Genomic DNA, 19,790 nt, shown 5'->3' with positions numbered 1-19,790 from the left:
GGTGTCCTCCGTAAACTCGCTGACCTCTCGTATGTCTATGGGAAAGGGTCGCTCGCCGAAAAGGAACGTGATTGCTGCCCGTACCATCATCTGGTATGACATTTGCTTGGGAGATCGATATCCCCGCCTCCCCTGAGCAACGCGCTTGTGCAAACTGCAGAAGACTCGACAGCCAGTATGTGCTGGCTTCGAATGGACGCCTTTTTCACTTTAATTTCATCTTTAATTGAGAAGAAAGATACTTGCACGAGAAAAGCCATAAGTGATGGCTTATTATGGTAAATATTGATGAATTCTTATATGAAATCATCCAAAAAGTTGCATAAATCACTCATTCTTCTACATCTGATAACGTCACTTGGTGTACTGTACATCCTTGAGTACGAAAGAGGGCAGCATGGCTGCCGGTACTGCACTCGACTGATTTCACTTTAAGTTGTAAACTTTAGCTACCTTTTCTCAACTAGGTGCACGAAAGAATGTGGAGAGTATTCATTCCTTTTGTTGAATTATGAATGCCCGGGACCAAACCACCGTCCAGCGACCCATGAAGCAGGAAGCAAGAGCTGTGTTTACTCAACCATTCTAAATGTAATGAAGTAAAGGAATAACATAATTTTCTTTATACTGTGGGGGTACGTGAGATGTTTCTCCTCCATCCTGTGTGAGTGCGAATCTCCGGGGGTCACCATTTGTGGGGGTACGTGATATTGGTTCACACTCAGGATGGGATGGTGAAAGGAAACTCACAATGTGCTCTCTGTATACATATTGTATTGGATGTACAATGCAGCTTGGTGCTGGGAAGGCAGCATGGTTACAAGCGTTGTGTAGAGAGAGCTGGTTGGTGAGGGTGCTCAGAGGAAGACCAGCTTGTGGGTCGCCATGGTTGCCGGCGGGAGCGAGGGCCGCCAGGCAGGAGCAGAGGAGGAGGTGATGCTTGCTGTGGCTGTAGCTAGAAGAAGGTAGGTCACCACGAGGTCAGGTCTTATATAGCGGAGGTAGGCGTGGCTTAATAGTTGACCTCCGTGATGTATGGCGGCGCTGGTTGCTGACCTGGACACGAGGTGGCGCAGGCTGAATTCGTGGGTCGGCTCGTTCGCGACAAACAGCGTTTGTAGGGGAGGAATCCACTACAGTACAAAACTTATTTTAAATAGCTAGTTTAGGTGTGCAAGAATCGTAACGTATTACCAAGTTTATTATGAAAAAAAAATGCTTTCTGTAAACATATTTCTCTGACGTGTTCCGGGCTGCGTTTGCATCTGCAGGAACAACTCTAAGAACTTTCAGTACAGGGTATTTAAAACCTCCAGGGTACAAGGTTCGAAGATATACCAATGTAATAGACTGGAGTGGCGAATGTTTCAGCTCGCTAACGTAACGTGTGCTGCCATACTTGTCATCTCCATTCCTCCAGTGTACTTGGCGGCCTTGTAGCTGAGTAATGCGTCACTCGGTGCTCTAACTGCTGGCGAGCCAACACTCAAGCTATTGTGGTAAGTAGAGAGGATCTCAGTACACATAGCATTGAAAGAGACACTTAACATTACATTGATCTCACCACGATTTAATTTTGTCATATATGTTGATGTTAAAGAAAGATTATCATCATTATTTCAATCTCACCATATTTTAATATCGTTATATTTATTGATATAACAACGCGAAAACTAAATAAGTGTACTGTACTTCATAAACTCTCACTTCCCTTCAAGTAGCAAAGATTATAACTTCGTATCAGGTTTGTTTAATTAACACATAATTATTGATACCCAGACAGAACAACTGGCATCTAGCCCCGACTAACTGGGAGGATGAGGGGAATCAGCAAGTCTCGCCAGTGTAGTGTTGTTTGTACTTGTGCCAAGTGACATATTGGTATAAATAATTCACTAGGAAAGAACTCCGTAGTAGATAGTTGTATTTCATGATTTTAATGACGTTACTGGGTTTAATTTTTAGTACTGTAACGTTTAGAAGGATTACATACAAGAAAGAAGGCTAGAGGGAATTATGTAAGTAGACCTGTAAGTGTAGCTACTGTGGGGTTATCTGGCCACATACAGTACGCTACACTACTACGCCAAGTTTTTAATGTATCAATGAAGATCACGAAGCACTGCGATGACAAATATGAGGGAAAACACTCCTTAGTGCTTGTGTACATCTTATCGTTGTTATACTCATGAATGCATACTCATTTTGTAAATTTAGTAGAAAATATCAGGCATATAATTATAGGAAGTCGAGTTATTCATCATAATATTGGCAGTAGAGTTTGCATTTGTGAAAATGTTGCTAGTTTCTTGTTATTTCCTAATTAAATCGTCATATCGGAACTTTAATTTATTTCATCACTTATCAGTATACTAATCGTTGGAGTATTTGTCGATTAGTCTGTTACGACCTTCATTATCCAGTGTCAGTACAGGAGAAAACCCTCAATGTAGTGTAGGGTAACACTGGATAAACACCCTTCGCTCAGTGGACTCAGAATGCAATACTGTACTGAGAAAGGCCTCGTGTCTGTTGCCTGTGGTGTTTTGCAATTTCCGGTGCTTAGGAGAAGTGTGTTTGTTTACATTACATGTGCATGAGGCGGGAAGTGTGAATATTTTAACACGGGATGGTAACATGTTTGGGTCTAGCGCTGTGATAGTTGAGGGCATTTGTTTTGTATTAACTGAAGTTAAGGTTTCATACCTTCTTTGTGGTATGTGTTTATTTAGGTGAACTTAGTTAAGGTGTAGATGAAGAAATCAAGTGTAATTGGGTATGTTTGTGGATATAACTCAAGTGATTGAGGAATTATTGAAAAAGTTTAGGTTGTTACTTTAATGTAGCACTACAACATTTTCAACTTAAGAATTTCGTGACAGAAATTTCTCAAAATATTATTTATCATTGGTAATCTTCTGTTTAATGGTCGTAAAATTACAAGTGCCTTTGTTGACAAGAAACTTTCCAAAGTACAGTATCAGATATTGCTATATTAACATGGTTTTTCATTAATAAAAAGAACTAAACAAACCAAATTTGATAATCTTGGAACAGATGGCTAACACCAGTATGTGTTGTTTAATTTTGTTCTTTTTTCCCACAGGTGTTCTTTGAAGGATAGTAAGTAAAAAAAAAAACACGACAATGCACAGAACCTGATAGAACATGACCTAACGTGACCTGACCTGAGGAATCCATTGTTCGATTTTGTTCTTTTTTTCTATAAATGTTCTGTGGATGATAATAAGTAATAAAAACGATAGGGCAATGCAGAGAATGTGAAGAAATTAATATACCATACATATTCTTCCGGAAAGTCTGCCGTGTAGGCACGTGTTGTCGTTTGATTTTTGTTTGTTTCCATGGCTCTCACATTGACAAATAACTTAAAATTACACCATGCTGCTTCAAGAAAGTTGCTTTCATTGGTACACAATATCAAAGTAAGTACATTCTGTTTAATATGGTGAGGGGATCTGGGGGGCACAGGCCCCGGATAGGAAGTTAGGTATAGTTAGGTAGGTTTCTTTGGTTGGTTAGGTTAGGTTCAGTGCATTGTCATTTTTGTTTTTACTTACTATCATCCAAAAAACATGGGGAAAAATTTTACGAAATTGAACAATGCTATCTAGTATTACCCATCTGCTCCAGGATTATCCCAAATTTACCAAACAAAGGCACTTGCAATTTTATGCCCATTCAATACAAGAATACCTGATCATATATGTTGATTGGATCGGTGCAGTGACTAATACTATACATATACAATACTGTACTACTAGGAAAGGACCTGTGCTTCCTTCCCCATTGGCATCACAGAAAAAGTTATGTTGTTTCTTTAATTCTTTATCTTTTCAATTGTTGAAATCTTTTACTGCTCGATATACTGTACCTAGTTCGTGGCTGGTTTGGGTACTTGTAGCAGTTGGTCAGTAGTATGTGTTATGATTATATATACAGTATATATATATATATATATATATATATATATATATATATTATATATATATATATATATATATATATATATATATATATATATATATATATATATATATATATATATATATATATATATATATATATATATATATATATTATTATTATTATTATTATTATTATTATTATTATTATTATTATTCAATTTCAATTTCAATTGTTTATTCCTTGATAGAGGAAGCGGGATCCTAGTGCTGTCACTAGGTACCCCTGTACAATGACACCAGAATCATCTGGCAAGTGTGAAAAGTATATACAGTATAAATATTATAAAGGGGCTTACTAAAGCCTAAGGAAGGAAGGATGTTCCTTTAACACATAATCAATATTATTTACAAAATATCTGGCCAGTATTGGGAGGATCATCGTGTCTCCGTCAGGGGGTCGTGGAGTGGTGGTCCAGCAGGCGTCACGGAAGCGTTGTGTGTGGGGACATCTTAGGAGGTAGTGAATAAGGGTGCGGCTGTCGGGTCTTCTGCATAACGCACAAGAGCGTTGCTCAGGGGATGTGGGGATACCAATCTCCCAAGCAAAGTCATACCCAATGATGATACGGGCAGCAATCACGTCCCCCTTCCGCGACCCTTTCCCGTAGACGTACGAGAGGTCAGGAAGTTTACGGAGGACATCGTACCATGTGGGCGGGGAGTCCAGGGGGATGGCTGCTTCCCGAGCTTCTCTCTGTTTGCGGCGGATTTGGGTCCTAATCTGTAAGAGTGTTCGAGGAACAACGTAGTCAGGTGTGGCCTTGTTGCAGCCAGTCTTGGCAAGGTCATCTGCTGCCTCATTCCCCAAGATACCGACATGACTGGGTATCCATAGGAATGTCACAGGGCGGCCTGCATCCTGAAGTGTGGATGTTAACCCTCGTATTCGGAGGATGAGGTCCTTATTATTATTATTATTATTATTATTATTATTATTATTATTATTTTTGCCCTCCAGTCGTACAGTACCTGGTCAGGATCATAGTACATGTGCCCCAGAGAGTGTTTCCTCCTCTCTAAGCTGTTGTGTCTCCCTGCCTAGTTGATGTGTCTCCCTGCCTAGTTGATGTGTCTCCCTGCCTAGTTGATGTGTCCCCCTGTCTAGTTGATGTGTCCCCCTGCCTAGTTGATGTGTCCCCCTGCCTAGTTGATGTCCCCCTGCCTAGTTGATGTCCCTGCCTAGTTGATGTGTCCCCCTGCCTAGTTGATGTGTCCCCTGCCTAGTTGATGTCCCCCTGCCCAGTTGATGTGTCCCCTGCCTAGTTGATGTGTCCCCTGCCTAGTTGATGTGTCCCCCCCTGTTAGTTGATGCCCCTGCCTAGTTGATGTGTCTCCCTGCCTAGTTGATGTCCCCCCTGCCTGGTTGATGTGTCCCCCTGCCTGGTTGATGTGTCTCCTGCCTAGTTGATGTGTCCCCTGCCTAGTTGATGTGTCCCCTGCCTAGTTGATGTGTCCTGCTCAGCTGATGTGCCCCTGCCCAGTTGATGTGCCCCTGCCTAGTTGATGTGTCTCCCTGCCTAGTTGATGTGTCCCTGCCTAGTTGATGTGTCCCCTGCCTAGTTGATGATCCCCCTGCCAGTTGATGTGTCTCCCCTGCCTAGTTGATGCATCCCCTGCCTAGTTGATGTGTCCCCTGCCTAGTTGATGTGTCTCCCTGCCTAGCTGATGTGTCTCCTTGCCAGTTGATGTGCCTCCTTGTCTAGTTGATGTGTCCCCCCCCTAGTTGATGGGCCCCACCAGGTGTCCCCCACCTAGTTTCTGTGTCCCCCCACCTAGTTTCTGATGGGTCCCCCCACCTAGTTTCTGTGTCCCCCACCTAGTTTCTGTGTCCCCCACCTAGTTTCTGTGTCCCCCCACCTAGCTCCCCCCACCTAGTTGATGGGTCCCCCCCACCTAGTTTCTGTGTCCCCCTGCCAATTCGATGTGTTTCACCTTAATACTGTATTACAATATTGACATTATAGTACAGCATTTCGTAATATTTTATTGACCTGTCTTATGGAATGTCTCTTCAATCTTGCCATCAGTGAGGTAACCATCTTATCATTGGGGTATCTTATCTTGTTACTGTAAGTGGCATGTGTTCTATGTTAAAGATAAAATTGTACTCTCCAAGTCCAGTGTTCATTGCCATAGAAGACCTGCTCTGTATTGTCGACTGCATTTATTTCACCAAATTACAGTAATGTAAAATTAACAAGATACAGTACTGCTCCTGTATTACTTTAATCCTTTACAGTTATTATTACAGTATATGTTATTGTTTTATTGTACTGTATTCAATGTGGATTTTTTTTAATACAGTACAGTGTAATTTATACCTGGAAAATTAAGTGAATTAAGTGAGATCTTGATGAGATGATTTACTCAGTCTTTAACTGAAAAGCTTCATATGCATATTACTATGAACTTATATGATATACTGTACTGTGTTGTATATTCAGTGTGTTGTTTTTGTCATGTACCCTGTACTGTATGTATACTGTTGTCACATTCACATCAGCTTGACAAGTTCAGAGCCACAGTTTGGCCACCATATGCTTTCTTTTTCTAATATTTAAATGCAAGTTTTTGCTGTCATTGTATAACTATTGTTTATGATCTGATTTTTTTTAATAATGCTGGTCTAGTACAGTACAGTATTCAGTGATTTTACATTAAGATACAAACTTCCTTATCTAATACTGTATTGTACTGTGTTTCCTGTATAACACTCACAGATGACGTTCTGGAAAGAGGCTGTTACGTCTGTGTATCCAGCTCTAAACTTTCAGCTGAATAATTGGTGGTGGTGGTCGAGATAATTTTATTGAACTGAATTTTAGCTTTGTAATCATATTGCAAATCCTGATTTCTTCAAGCTTTGTCCAAATTTCTTTCAAAAGTTAAGACTGACTTACTGTAGATCCAATTACATACTAGGGTAACATATTCCAGTTACTGTATTTATTACTCTATTACAAAACGAGTTCTTTCTCTTGTTAAATCGTGATCTAGCCTTAAATATTTTCTTATGATGTCCTCTAGTTGTCTGATCCTCTTGCAATATAAAAGTATCCTGACACACTTCTGGGTCGTACACACCACACAGACTCTTGTATGTTTCTATCATGTCTCCTCTTGTTATATACTGTAGTTTGAAGTTATAATATCATTAATACCTGTAATAAAAAAATAATAAATTAGTAAAAAAAAAAAAAAAAATTAATTAATGTTCGTTGTAGGAGTTTCGTTCGTTATAGCATTCTCAATTTTAGAGGTAAAACCGTTCGTTATAGGAATATTCGTAGTAGGATCCGTTCGTTATAGCATACCCCACTGTAGGCAGATGACATGAGCTATCACAAGAATATTTAAGTAAATAATACTATACGTACTCGTGTGTCTGAATGTGTCTATGTATGATGAATAGCAGGTGTCAGGGTGAAGCAAGGTTAAAAAAATGGGTAATGAGAATGGAAGTTGTACCCCAGGTAAGACTTGCATGTCGACTATGCAACAATGTAGTAACTGGCATTTGACATAATACAGTACAGTACACACACTACATACAATAGAGGATACTGTAAAGTATATCCTAATACTGTACTGTATACTGGACTGTATACTGTTCTGAATACTGTTCTGTATAGACTATTGTAAGTGCAGTCTTCATTATTGGCAATAAGGCAAATACGATAATATACTGTACTGTACTACCTTATGTTTATCGTCTATGTAATTTTATCTGTTTATTTTCAGTTCTCATCATTTACTGGGACTTTAATTTTTCTGCATCTTTTCCAATTTTTTCATACAGTGTTTTTTATGTCATCATGCTGCTGCTGCTTCCATACCCTAACCCCAGAGCTTTTTATTAAGGTGCACTCGGATCTAGGAATGCATGGAAAGAATAAGTATTGTTTTACCAAGTGTATATGAGGAAAAGACCAAAGTAGATAGAAATACTGTACAGTACTGTAGTAATGAAAGTTTAGGAAACTATAAAAGATGAGATAATGGGATAACATGATTTTTTTCAAAGTATCTAAAAAAATTAAGATGTAGCAGCACACTACTAGTTGGTGTTGCAGAGTGAACATGGTTAAAGAAATAGATCCATTTTTACAGGAGAGTAAAATTTCTTCACTTTTCTGTTGATAGTGCTGCACAGGACTTCTATAAGCCAGTAGTAAAACCTATGCACAGTATTTGCTACAGACTTAAATTGGTTGTAAACTTTGCAAATGTGTGTCTGAAAGACGAAATGTTAAGTTAGATGTTACACTGCATTATTGATATACAGGTACAGGTACAGTATCACATACAGAATACAGTAACATGTTTGTAAGAGTTGCATATGTGAGTATGGCCACTGACTTAGAATTTGTGTTGTTTCAGATTTATTTGGTTTATGAAAAATAGTTATGGCAGAAGTCATGGAACTAAGAGAACGGCTTTTGTCATCTGGTATAAGCATCACACACATGAAAATTGGTGAAAAAACAATGAAGCGATATTTGAAAGCCCACCACACAGTAGATGCTGCATATGAGGTAAGTGTTCCCTAATGGTTCAGTATTTGAATTACTTAATGATATTTTGCCAAATTTCATTGCAATAAGCAATAAGAAGTAGGCATCTAGGTATATGCTGATTTTAGTTCTTTGAAATAAAGTTTCAAGTGAGCAGCAAGGATTGTTGATTGTAAGTTTCAGTAGGAATGAAGAGCCATATATCAAAATTTGGATGATGAATTTTCCTGAAGTTTTCAGTTATGAGAACCATTGGTACCCAAGATAATATGAGATCCCTTGTTCATTTTACTATAAATTCATATCTTCTGCTTTGTGATAAATATTGTACAGGTATTATTCTGAAACTACAGGTAGTAACACTTTTAGTGATGAATAAGTTGTCAAATTGTAGAAATAAACTTGTCAATTCAAGCTGATTAGACACAAATTTGAAGGAAGGTAGGAGTATCCGATTTGACAGACTACAGGCTTTAAAAGAGAAAGTGATTTCGGGACTATTCTAATTCTGGCTTAATGCCCTTCACCAGGCAGCTCTTGTAATCCAAAGCCTGTTAAAAACCGGTAGCAGGAAGTGCTTTAATTGTTCCAGGACTGGAGAGACACAATCCTCCAAAGTGAAAGTTTATCTTTGGTACTAACAGGTCAGAACGGATAAGACATTATAGTGGATCCCAGGAGCGAATCCAGGAATATCAAAAGGTAGGGTCCAAGAAGTTGTGGGTGGGGAAACATGGCAAGCATAGTGGGCCCACCCAGCTGGGGTTTTTTGGGGAGGCGCTGTTAGTGCCCCATTTTTTTTTAATCTGACCAATATAATGGCCATTTTGAAGCCATGTGCACTTGATAATAGGTGATATTCTGAGGTCACTTGTAATTATTTTCTACTATAGAAAAATGCCTGAGTACAATACTGCATGAAATAAAAAGTATTAAAATTTTCTGATGAAAAGGGGGGGGGTCTGGACCCCCAGGACCCTCTTGGATCTGCCCTTGGACCCCTTGAAGAATTTAATCCTGCAGAACCCAAAGCTTACATTCATTAGAGAGGTGTAGAGTTAGGGGAGATATGATAGAGGTGTACAAGTGGGTAAGTGGGATTAACAAGGGTAAAATGGAAGATGTTCTGAAGCTCAGTAATAACGAAATAACTAGAACAAATGGCTTTAAATTAGATAAATTCCGATTCAGAAAGGATATAGGCAAGCACTGGTTTGGTAATAGAGTTGTGGATATGTGGAATAGGCTACCGAGTGCTATAGTAGGATCGGGGACGCTAGGGAGCTTCAAGACGAAGTTGGATAGGCACTTGGAAGTGCTGGGATGGGTGTGAAAGGGATCTGCCCTGTATGGGCCAGTCGGCCTCCTGCAGTATCCCACTTTCTTATGTTCTTATGTTATGTTCTTAAGTATATGAGGGAAACAAATAACCACAGTAGTTCTCAGCCTGACACACTAATGTAAATATTCATGATGTAAATATAAAAACCCACAAGTTAAAGTTCTTCACTTTCTATAAAGAGATGTGAAACAGAAGCAGTATCCCTGGTATCTTAAGACCTTCACTAACAATGATCCCCTCCACCAAGATGGAATCCAAACACTTCAATAATTACAGGCTAAGAATAATGCTATTCTGCACATTATAAAAATATATGAATATGTTCAAAAGGGGCTTTTTCAAAATCCATTGAGTAAAGCTGATATCTGCTATATGAGTCATGATAGGAATATCATTTGTGAAATGATTTTTTGCCTCATAAAAGTTAAATGTCTTTATTAGCTGACTAAACACTTGTCCAATGCTGATACACTAGTAGATTTTTATTTACCCATTGAAAATAAACCTATGGTACTTGTATTAAGGAAAAAGATTGTCATATCTGTGGGTGGAGAGGTGTGTGAATGTTCATAAACTTTTTCTTGTATGGGATATATAGTTGTTCTGGAGTAATTTATTCGAGTATACTGTAAATTATCATTAGGTGCAGTGCTCAACACTGAATTTAAGTTTTGTTTTACATATGGCTATTTGTCCTTTTTATACCTCAGTATGGTCAAGAGCCATAATTTTAAGTTAAATTTCTTTTCAGAAAATCATGGCAACCAATTCTTGGAGGGGAGAGTTTGGTGTAGCAAGTATCACTGCAGACATACCAGGTGTAAAGAGGGCAAGTGAATCAAAAGTTTCTGTTATATTAAATGAACGAGATAAAAAAGGACGACCTGTGGTGTATGTTGCAGTACGAAATCATAGTATACACAGGAGGAATGTAGATGACATGATTCAGCTCATAGTCTACACACTGGTAAGCTGTATAAAATTTTGTATACAAGATTTAAGAAACTGTAAGTACAGTACATGTGTTTACTGGTAAATCCAAATACAGTACCGTCAGCGCCTGCTTACCATACATCCTTGTATCTGTACAATGGTGAGATGTGTCCCATTTTATGTGCTGTACTTACATATGCAGATATACACATTGCACCCATGCTAAACCTGTCCACTGCCATGTGTTCTTTACTTTATTTTGCTGGGTCATGTTCACAGCTGATTGTTTTTTTCAGTATTTACAGGTACTGCACAAGGTATTTTGTATTGTGACTGAATATTTTGTTGTACATTACAGTACTGTACCATGAGTAAAAAGAAAAAGAAAAGTAGCATAGATGCTGTAACTGATGGAATTACAGTACCAATAAGAAGAAAAGGCTTTCTATTACCTTTGATGAGAAAATTTAAATAATTTCCTTTAAAATCCCCTGAGAGCCACCCTAAGTTGGGAGAAATTTAGGGAGCCATGCTCTATTGAAGTTACTCCACCTCCTTTGTCTTCTTGAGTTAAAATTATTTCTGAAGCTTCCTCATATCGTTTGATTATAACACATGGTTTCACACCTGCTAACCAGTCGAATGGTTGATCAAATCTTTGTTGTACACTGTAAGCAATTGCAGGGCATGGAATGGCTCTTTAACGTATCCGAACATGTCCCGGTCATTGTCAAGTCTGCACTTGATATACAGTACATATTTTAAAAGGCAATTTATCTTCTTAGCCCATTATTTTACTTATATTTTCTGATGAATAAACAGGAGACAGCTACCAGCAAGTGTATAGAAGATGGACTGGACAACATCTGCCTTGTATTTGACATGAAAGACTTCAGCATGATGTGTATGGATTACACTGTTTTGAAAAATCTTTTCACAATTATGACTGACCACTACCCAGAACGACTTGGAGTTTGTGTCATCTTAAGTGCTCCGTTTATCTTCTCTGCTTGCTGGATTATCATCCGATCATGGTAAGATATTGTTTTTTGCTTATTTAAATTGTGTTGTGTTAAAGAATTTTATTTACTATCCCAGGTTTTTACTGTCAAAATAATCTAATACTGTATCAATGTTTTCTAAACCTCATACTCCATTACCTTCATATTTATAGGTAGGTGACTTTTTTACTATTTCTTATTCCTGTAATTAAGTGAACACTACATAACCTTGTGTTTGTAATAGTCATTTGCTATTGTGTGCCTGGTAATCTCTATTTGTAAGGTTGAAATAGAAAGATGTCCTCTAGACATTCCATTTTATTTTAGTCCACCTAACAGTATATCAGTGAAATATCAAAGTCTGTTTGTGGACAAGATCTTGTTTTGGAATTAAAAGCAATCCAGGGTACTATCCATGTTGGACCTTTCACATGGTTGTGTTGTCACAGTTAATCCCATGATATTCTTTAGTCTTCTTCTGGTGACAAAGTCTTCATAGAGATGGCCAAAGTTTTTGTTTGACCTTCATGAGCAAGAGCTTTCAATTTGCTCTTTTTAATACTGGTCATAATTTATACTTTATCCTCTTTGCCACTGATTGGCTTGTTGGCCGCTTTGGGAGTCGGTTACATCTCTGTTACACGCTGTTGGCAAGTACTGGGCATGTTCTGGTTCCAGGGTGTATTTTTACCTGTGCCGGTGTTGGTCAAGTCTGATCTTGCATGAGCTCACACTCGGTCTCAAGTCTGTCTGTGATATGACCCACAATAAATAGCAGTTATTGGCAGCATTAGTAAGTAACCTTCAAACATATCAACATTCTTAAAAAAATCAGACTTAAGCAAGGTTATAAAAAAGTTAAAAAGAACAAAAGCAATTTACTCATACTTCTAATAACTTTTTTTAATCACATGATGAGCACAATTTAACAGCTTCTGCCATAATAGCTAAGAGGTCACTTGGAAGTAGTACTGTACATATGTGCAACTGGGAGATTATGCCATCAGATAATCCTGGCCAACCAGCAACCATGAAACCATAAAACAGTGATGATGATGGGTTACACATAGTGCCTCATTAAACCCATTAGACTAAAGATATTCATTTTAACATGCAAATACTATACACAAAGATGTGATTCATGCAGTGCTGGTGAATACCGGGAATCAAATACACTAGATACTGTACATGTTCATAGTGACTGCATTGGCTTTCACTTAAATACTGTAATAGTAACATAATTATTCTTCTTGTTGGCATTTTATTATCATCAATACACTCTGTAAGTCGAAAGTTGGTACCTGCAACTCCTATTTGCTGAACACATACATTGGAACACCTCAAATGATTTTTTGGCCTGTGCATGTAACAGAGTTGCAGTCTGCCTTGCAAGCACACTGACTCACTTGGAGTTGTTCATTAGGCAAGGAAAGCATTTTGTCTTCAGGTACCATATCTATCATCATCATTATCATCACTGATCTTGTGTTGGCCTCTCTGTTCTATTCGATGGCTGTATATGATAATGTGATATGATAGCTTCCTTTTGAACAAGAGGTTGTCTTTTGGGAGTCTGGTTTGAAGGTCAAAGATAATCTGATTGTTTATTTACCATATATACTCATGTATAAACTTAGAGTGAGGGGCCATATGATAGAGGTGTATAAATGGAAGTCAGGGCTGAACAAAGGGGACATTACAAAGGTACTACTCAAACTATCCAACCAGAAGCGAACTCGTAACAGTGGTTTTAAATTAGACAAATTTAGATTTAGGCTCAAATTAGGTAAACATTGGTTTGGAAATAGAGCAGTGGACGAGTGGAACAAGTTGCCAAATATCATCATTAACTCGAATATGCTGGATAGCTTCAAACATAGGTTGGGTGGATATATGAGCAATAGGGGTTGGGTGTAAATGGGACTGCCCAGTATGGGCCAATAAGCCTGCTGCAGTTTGCTCCATTCTTATGTTCTTATATATAGTTCAACTCCTGAGTTTTTCATATTTACCTAATGGCCACCCACTAGTGGTGGCCATGTCCAGGAAAAGAGGCCAGTGGCCTGTGTAGGATCCCTCCATTGTTCTTGATAAATTTGTCTAGGGTTGTTCTGAAGCCTAGTACAGTATTGTTCCATATATCTACCACCTTCTGTTTGAAAAACAATTTCTTTATATTCACTTTGCATGATAGCTTGGCGAGTTTGTAGTTATGTCCCTTCATGTTGGTGGTGTACAACATCACAAAGAAATATCCCAGGTTCACGTTTTCCATCCCTTCTCAGGATTTTGAATGTTTCAATGAGATCTGCCCTGTTGTGCCTTGTCTGAAGGGTTGTTAGTCCTTAGGCCCACAGTCTGCTTGGATAATCAAATTGACATAGTTCCAGAATCATCTAAGTCACTCTCTGTTGCACCTTTTCTAAGGATGTTAGATCTTTCTGGAGGTAGGGTTTCCATGCCTGTATACAGTAATCCAGACTGGGATGTACATGAGATTTGTATAGTTAATGAAGTATTTTCCTGTCTTTATATTCGATCTTTATAATTCTCAAATCTTGGCTTGCTTTTGTCACTGCTGCCGCCTTCAGTGAAAGATCTAGATCTTTCTCCTTATCGACAGTATCCAGGTAAGTGTTAACAGAGTACAGGTAGTTGTGATTATCAAAGCGTTTTAAAAATAAGAAATTTAACTGTGAGGGATAAGAGGAAATAATATATACTGTGCCAGTAAATGCAAGGAATAAATAAAAATAATACCAAAAAATAAAAGAAAAGAAAAAATACAGTACTTATTGCCATGCAGCTGCTGGACATTGAAGTATTTGTCTAACATTTCACTACACACAGGACTTGGGAGACAGCTCAGCTGAGATCCCACACTCCGCTGACACCCCCTTCCCCATTCCCTTGCTCAGCATACTAAGTCTCATGTTTTTTACCCTATAATAATTGTTTTGTTTATTTTTTGCATATTGTATATGTAAGAGTGTGTGTGTGTGCATGTAACATAGTAAAATAAATTGAGGACTATTTTGTATATTTACCCAAAATTACGAGTTGAAAAATAACCATAACATAGGTCGCAGCATGGTCTTGTAGGGATGTTGCTACAGTGATGAGTCAAACTTGACAACAATGCCATCAGCGATGTTTACAAATGCACACAAGAGGAAAATTATCTGTAACTCCTTATTTGTATCAGGTTTTGTAGACCTAAAGCAGCATATATAGTACTGGAATTGAGGTTGTGCTCTTCATGTAGCAACATAAAGAAACAGGGTTGGCAAAAACCTTTTTTTATTTTTAATGTTATTATGTTGGTTTTAATAGGTCAAGTATTTTTCATTGCTAAAAAAACACAAGGGATACATTTGTTTTGCTTTATATTTTTCCAATTAATTATAATTTTTTGAAGGACTTATGATTTGTTCATTTATAAATGAGATAATTTACCCGTCTTAAAATAAATTTTGTCATGCAACATACAAAATTATTTAAATAGTACACTGTATCTGTTTATAAAAAATTACTATTACATGTTAAAAGAAAGGTGACAGACCAGACTTAAGAGAAAAATACAGTAACACTAGATTACCAAAGAGGGCTAAAACAATGGCAGTTGTGACAAACAGCAGTAGGAGCTGAACATATTTGACAAAGCAGGAGGTAAGACTGGTAGGAATATTAATATACTTGGGAATTCTTTTTTTGTCTGGGTACATCACTTTAAGATGTAGAGTTAATAAGTTAATCATACAGGTGTATCCCGAAAACTGACGTCACGTTAACTGCCGCTTCACATAATCAACAATTACATATTGGGGAAATACCCTGTAAGTTTCATTGACCCCCCTCCCACCCCCTCAGATCTACGGTAGGGAGAGGAAGAGCTGTTTTGAATTTGGCAGGCGGTGGCATGGTGCAAATTTTTCCCATGAGAGGGCTCTGCGCATTGCTCTGACTCATTCCCGCCATCTTTGCTCTTATTTACACTTAATGTGTGCTTCTGGCTTTGTGTTTTTTCATTATTTCCAACTTAGTGTGTTACACAATCATGCCTAAATGCCCCAGTGATAGTTCTCTTGTGCTGGGCAGCTTAATGTGATGTGATAAGACATAATAAGGCATAATAAGAGTGGTGAATGGTGATGGACCAGCAAAGATTGGTAGAGACTTGAATTTGCCACCCTAGACTGTCTCTACCATCCTCAGCACAGATAAATAATAGTCTCAACTTATACTTTACATTGCTTATTTAATGGTTATTATGTTTGCTTTATTTTCTTGCTTGACAGTGTGCACAACAGAGATATATCAAGGGTACATAGGAATTTTTGGAGAGTAGTCAGTCCCTAATCTCCTGTATTTATTATATTTTTATGGGATTGATTGGTTCACTAACCAATGACTTTTCCTGGTCCCTATATGCGTCAGTTATCGGGGTACACCTGTATTATGAAGTAGGTTGTATCCATATGCTTGGTCATGTAAAAACTTGAACTGTACTCGAATATTTACAGTACTGTACAGTACAGTAGAACGTCTATATAACACGAGATAGTTCCAAGAGAGGTCGCTTTAAACTGAATTCGCACTAAATCGAAGTGTTGTTTCAATGGAATAATTTAGTTTGGTACTTGAGTGAAAGAAAATACTAAAAAGACTAAGAATCTACCCAGATGCACCTCAGCCCATCTTCTAGAATAAACAAAACATTGTTTTTTGTAGTATTATGTTAAAACAAACTCATAAATCAACACAGCTAAAATTATTATGTTTACTAGCGATCAGCTGATGGGAAGATTGGGGGGGGAGGGGGGGGTGAGTCGATATGTTTGACAGTTGATGCCAAGGTCTAGTGCTTATTTATTTATCTGTCCGTAATAGTGCCTTTAAGTTTTTTCTTATAAAATATCACTGAAGTGACATGTTCTAATTAATTTTATTACAAAGGGGCTAAAAATTATGATGCTTATATTCAAATTATTCACTGTCTTGCAAGGATTCTAGCAATGCTAAGTTTTTCTCTTATAAAATGTCACTGAACTGACATGTTCTAATTAATTTTATTACAAAGGGCTAAAAAAATTTATATCTTGTGCAAAATATATGACGCTTATATTCAAATTATTCGCTGTCTTGCAAGGATTCTAGCAATGCAAATTATATTCTCCTAACTTTAGTTTGTGATATTATATAAGATAAAACTGTAAGCCTAAAACCACCTAACTCTGGATGGGAAGATAGGGGGGGGGGGAGGTGACAGTGACATGTTTGACAGTTGGGGCCAAAGGTCTAGTGGAGTATTTATTTGTTTATTTATGTCCTTTAGATTGTGTTATTGTTTTTTGTTTATAAAATGTCACAGAAGTGACCGGGGAGAATATAATTTACATTGCTGGAATTCTTATAAGATAGTGATTAATTTGAACATAAACATGCTATAGTTCACATTAAACATACAAATTTTAGTTTTAATTAGGAAACTTATTACAAATGGCTAAAAAATTTATCTCTTGTGCAAAATATATGACGTTTATATTCAAATTATTCGCTGTCTTGCAAGGATTCTAGCAATGCAAATTATATTCCCCTAACTTTAGTCTGTGATATTATCTAAGATAAAAACTGTAAGCTTTTAACCACCAAACCCTGGCTGGGAAGATAGGGGAGAGGGAGGGAGGGAGGAGGGAAGTGACAGTGACATGTTTCAGTTGTGGGAAGGTCTAGTGAAGTATTTATTCATTTATTTCCTTTAGATTGAGTTTTTGTTTTTTGCTTATAAAATGTCATAGAAGTGACCGGGCAGAATATAATTTACATTGCTGGAATTCTTATAAGATAGTGATTAATTTGAATATACTGTACAGTAATCATGCTATAGTTTGCACTAGACAAAAATTTTAGTAATCATTTAGTACATTATTTTGAGTACATGTACAGTACAGCTTTGCCTTTAGGACACTGTAACGTTCCCAGAGAAACAGTAGGCGCGAATTTTAAAATATGATGCGCCAGATTGACTTGCGCAAAATGGGAAAGATTCGCTTTAAATGAGAACAGTGTCCTTAATTGTGGGTGTCGCTTTAAATCAATAATCTTAAATTGAATCGCTTTAAATCGACGTTCCACTGTATTTGATTTTCAGTTTCTCGTTTAAAGTCAGGGCTGGGGCTGGGGGACGTGACCCATTGGCTTCTTAACTATACTGTACTGGTACAGTATACTATACTGTACTGTAGTTACTGGAATCAAATGAAGTTACTGTATTTACCAGTAATCCCAAACTTGAGGTTTTGGAATAAAAATGTCAAATGTTCAGCCCATTCTTTGCTCCTCTATATTACCAGCCTTTTCACAACCTGTTACACAATATAGTAGAAAATAATAACCTTGATTACTGTACGTTTTATTTCAGGTTGGATGAAAACACTGCTGGAAAAATCAAGTTTATCAAATCAAATGATGATCTCCGTCTGTACATAGATCCAAGTTTTTTGCCAATAAATTTGTAAATATTAATATACAATATGACTAAATGATTTATATAAGCCACTTATATTTAAAAAAAAATTTGCAATAGGAAAAAATGCACTTCTTGTGTTTAGTTGTTAATGTTATATTTTACTATAAGATATTTGTTTTTTCATTACATAAAACTACTGTATATATTTAGTTTCCTAACACTTTTTTGTTACATATGGATCTTTTATAGGGAATAAATAAATATTTTTAAAAAATATGGGTAACTGATATGAGTCATTTTTACAATGGAACTTGGAAATTAGGAAACATGATAACAAGGGCACAGTTTGAATGCAGACAACACTAGTACCTCAGAATCAGAAAATGACCAGGTGACTGATCAATATTAGTTTAAGATCCATAGCTGGGGAGGGGGCATTTATTCATAAATCAAAGGCCAGCCTAGAGTGATTTGAATATCATGTTCAGCACTGGTTGTGTCAGTGTTTCAGAGTTCAAGACCAATAACGTTATGCATAGTGAAAGGTGAAAAGTGAAAGTGGGTCCCAAAGGCATGACTGTCCATTAGGGGCAGTGTGGATACAGCACACTGTATACTAAGCTTTGGGTACACAAGAAGGCAGCATGGCTGGTACTGCATTCACTTACCCAAGTTGTAAACTAAGGTACCCATTTACAGCTGTGTGAATTGGGTCATCCAAAGGCAACTGGAATGCTTTTGCTAAAGCAAGGGGTCACAAACATACCAATACCTGGACTAGTGGTGGTATGCAGGAGATATTCCAATCTGTTTGTTACCTAACTTTATCAAATATGAATAGTGAATCAAAGGATGAGTTGATGCATGTAATGTTGGAGCTTGGTGAAAGGGAAATTGTGGTACAGTATTGGGTAGTGACCGAATCAAAAATAAATGTTTACTAAAGAATGTCAAAGGAAACTGCATGTGATTGAAGTGTTGTTACTTCCCAGGGAGCAAAGCTGGTGTTGATTAAGTGATGGCCAGGATGTATTTCCAGGAACATGCAACTCGGCACTTTAGTTTAGTGTATGTTTATACAGATGGCTCCAAATCTGATGTTGGCATTGGGTTTGGAATCATCTTTCCTGATTTTAGCAGTTTTCTGGCCGAGTACCGGTATGAGGTGTTCGGTGAGAGAAGTTCAGTATCTGATGGTAGGCTTTTTAATTGCAATAGAGTTACAGTACTTAACTGCTTGTGATTTTTAAATAAATATGGTATTTTACATTATTTTAATTTTGATATTTAGATTAATAGGATTCTATTTTATTTCTATCATAGTTTTAAATTCTGAGTTTCATTTTGGGCATCAAATGGCCACAGGTTGCGACACCAGATATTTTACCCAATCAATCAATCAATGTGATCACAGTCAAGTAACTCAATGTAGTTGGGTTCAGAACTGGAAGTCTGAATTTTGGTTCAATGTGAGGAAGAGCACAATCACTTCCCCAGCACCGTCATATTCACTTCCCCATCAGCACTATGAGGTGAACTTAG

At 37.5% G+C, this 19,790-nt stretch overlaps 1 protein-coding gene across 10 annotated transcripts; it reads left to right on the top strand.

The window, feature by feature from the left end:
* The first annotated feature begins 1,395 nt into the window (after positions 1 to 1,395).
* Positions 1,396 to 19,515, top strand: LOC121864979 (CRAL-TRIO domain-containing protein C3H8.02-like). 10 transcript variants are annotated; one of them, XM_042364223.1, is made up of 6 exons: positions 1,444 to 1,499; positions 3,107 to 3,123; positions 8,370 to 8,524; positions 10,597 to 10,812; positions 11,601 to 11,812; positions 18,201 to 19,515. In XM_042364223.1, exons 3-6 carry the CDS (start codon positions 8,396 to 8,398, stop codon positions 18,295 to 18,297), a joined length of 654 nt encoding a protein of 217 aa, XP_042220157.1. In that variant the 5' UTR covers positions 1,444 to 1,499; positions 3,107 to 3,123; positions 8,370 to 8,395; the 3' UTR covers positions 18,298 to 19,515. The 10 variants fall into 10 exon arrangements, with proteins under 10 accessions (XP_042220153.1, XP_042220158.1, XP_042220157.1 ...); XM_042364219.1 differs by lacking the exon at positions 3,107 to 3,123 and having other exon boundaries at positions 1,396 to 1,499; XM_042364224.1 differs by lacking the exon at positions 3,107 to 3,123 and having other exon boundaries at positions 1,432 to 1,499; positions 8,364 to 8,524.
* The last annotated feature ends 275 nt before the right edge of the window (positions 19,516 to 19,790 follow it).

Source organism: Homarus americanus, unplaced genomic scaffold (assembly GCF_018991925.1).
Source record: "Homarus americanus isolate GMGI-L3 unplaced genomic scaffold, GMGI_Hamer_2.0 scaffold2539, whole genome shotgun sequence".
Taxonomy (NCBI): domain Eukaryota; kingdom Metazoa; phylum Arthropoda; class Malacostraca; order Decapoda; family Nephropidae; genus Homarus; species Homarus americanus.
Note: the sequence above shows the minus strand (reverse complement) of the source record. Positions and strands in the feature narration are given on the sequence as shown.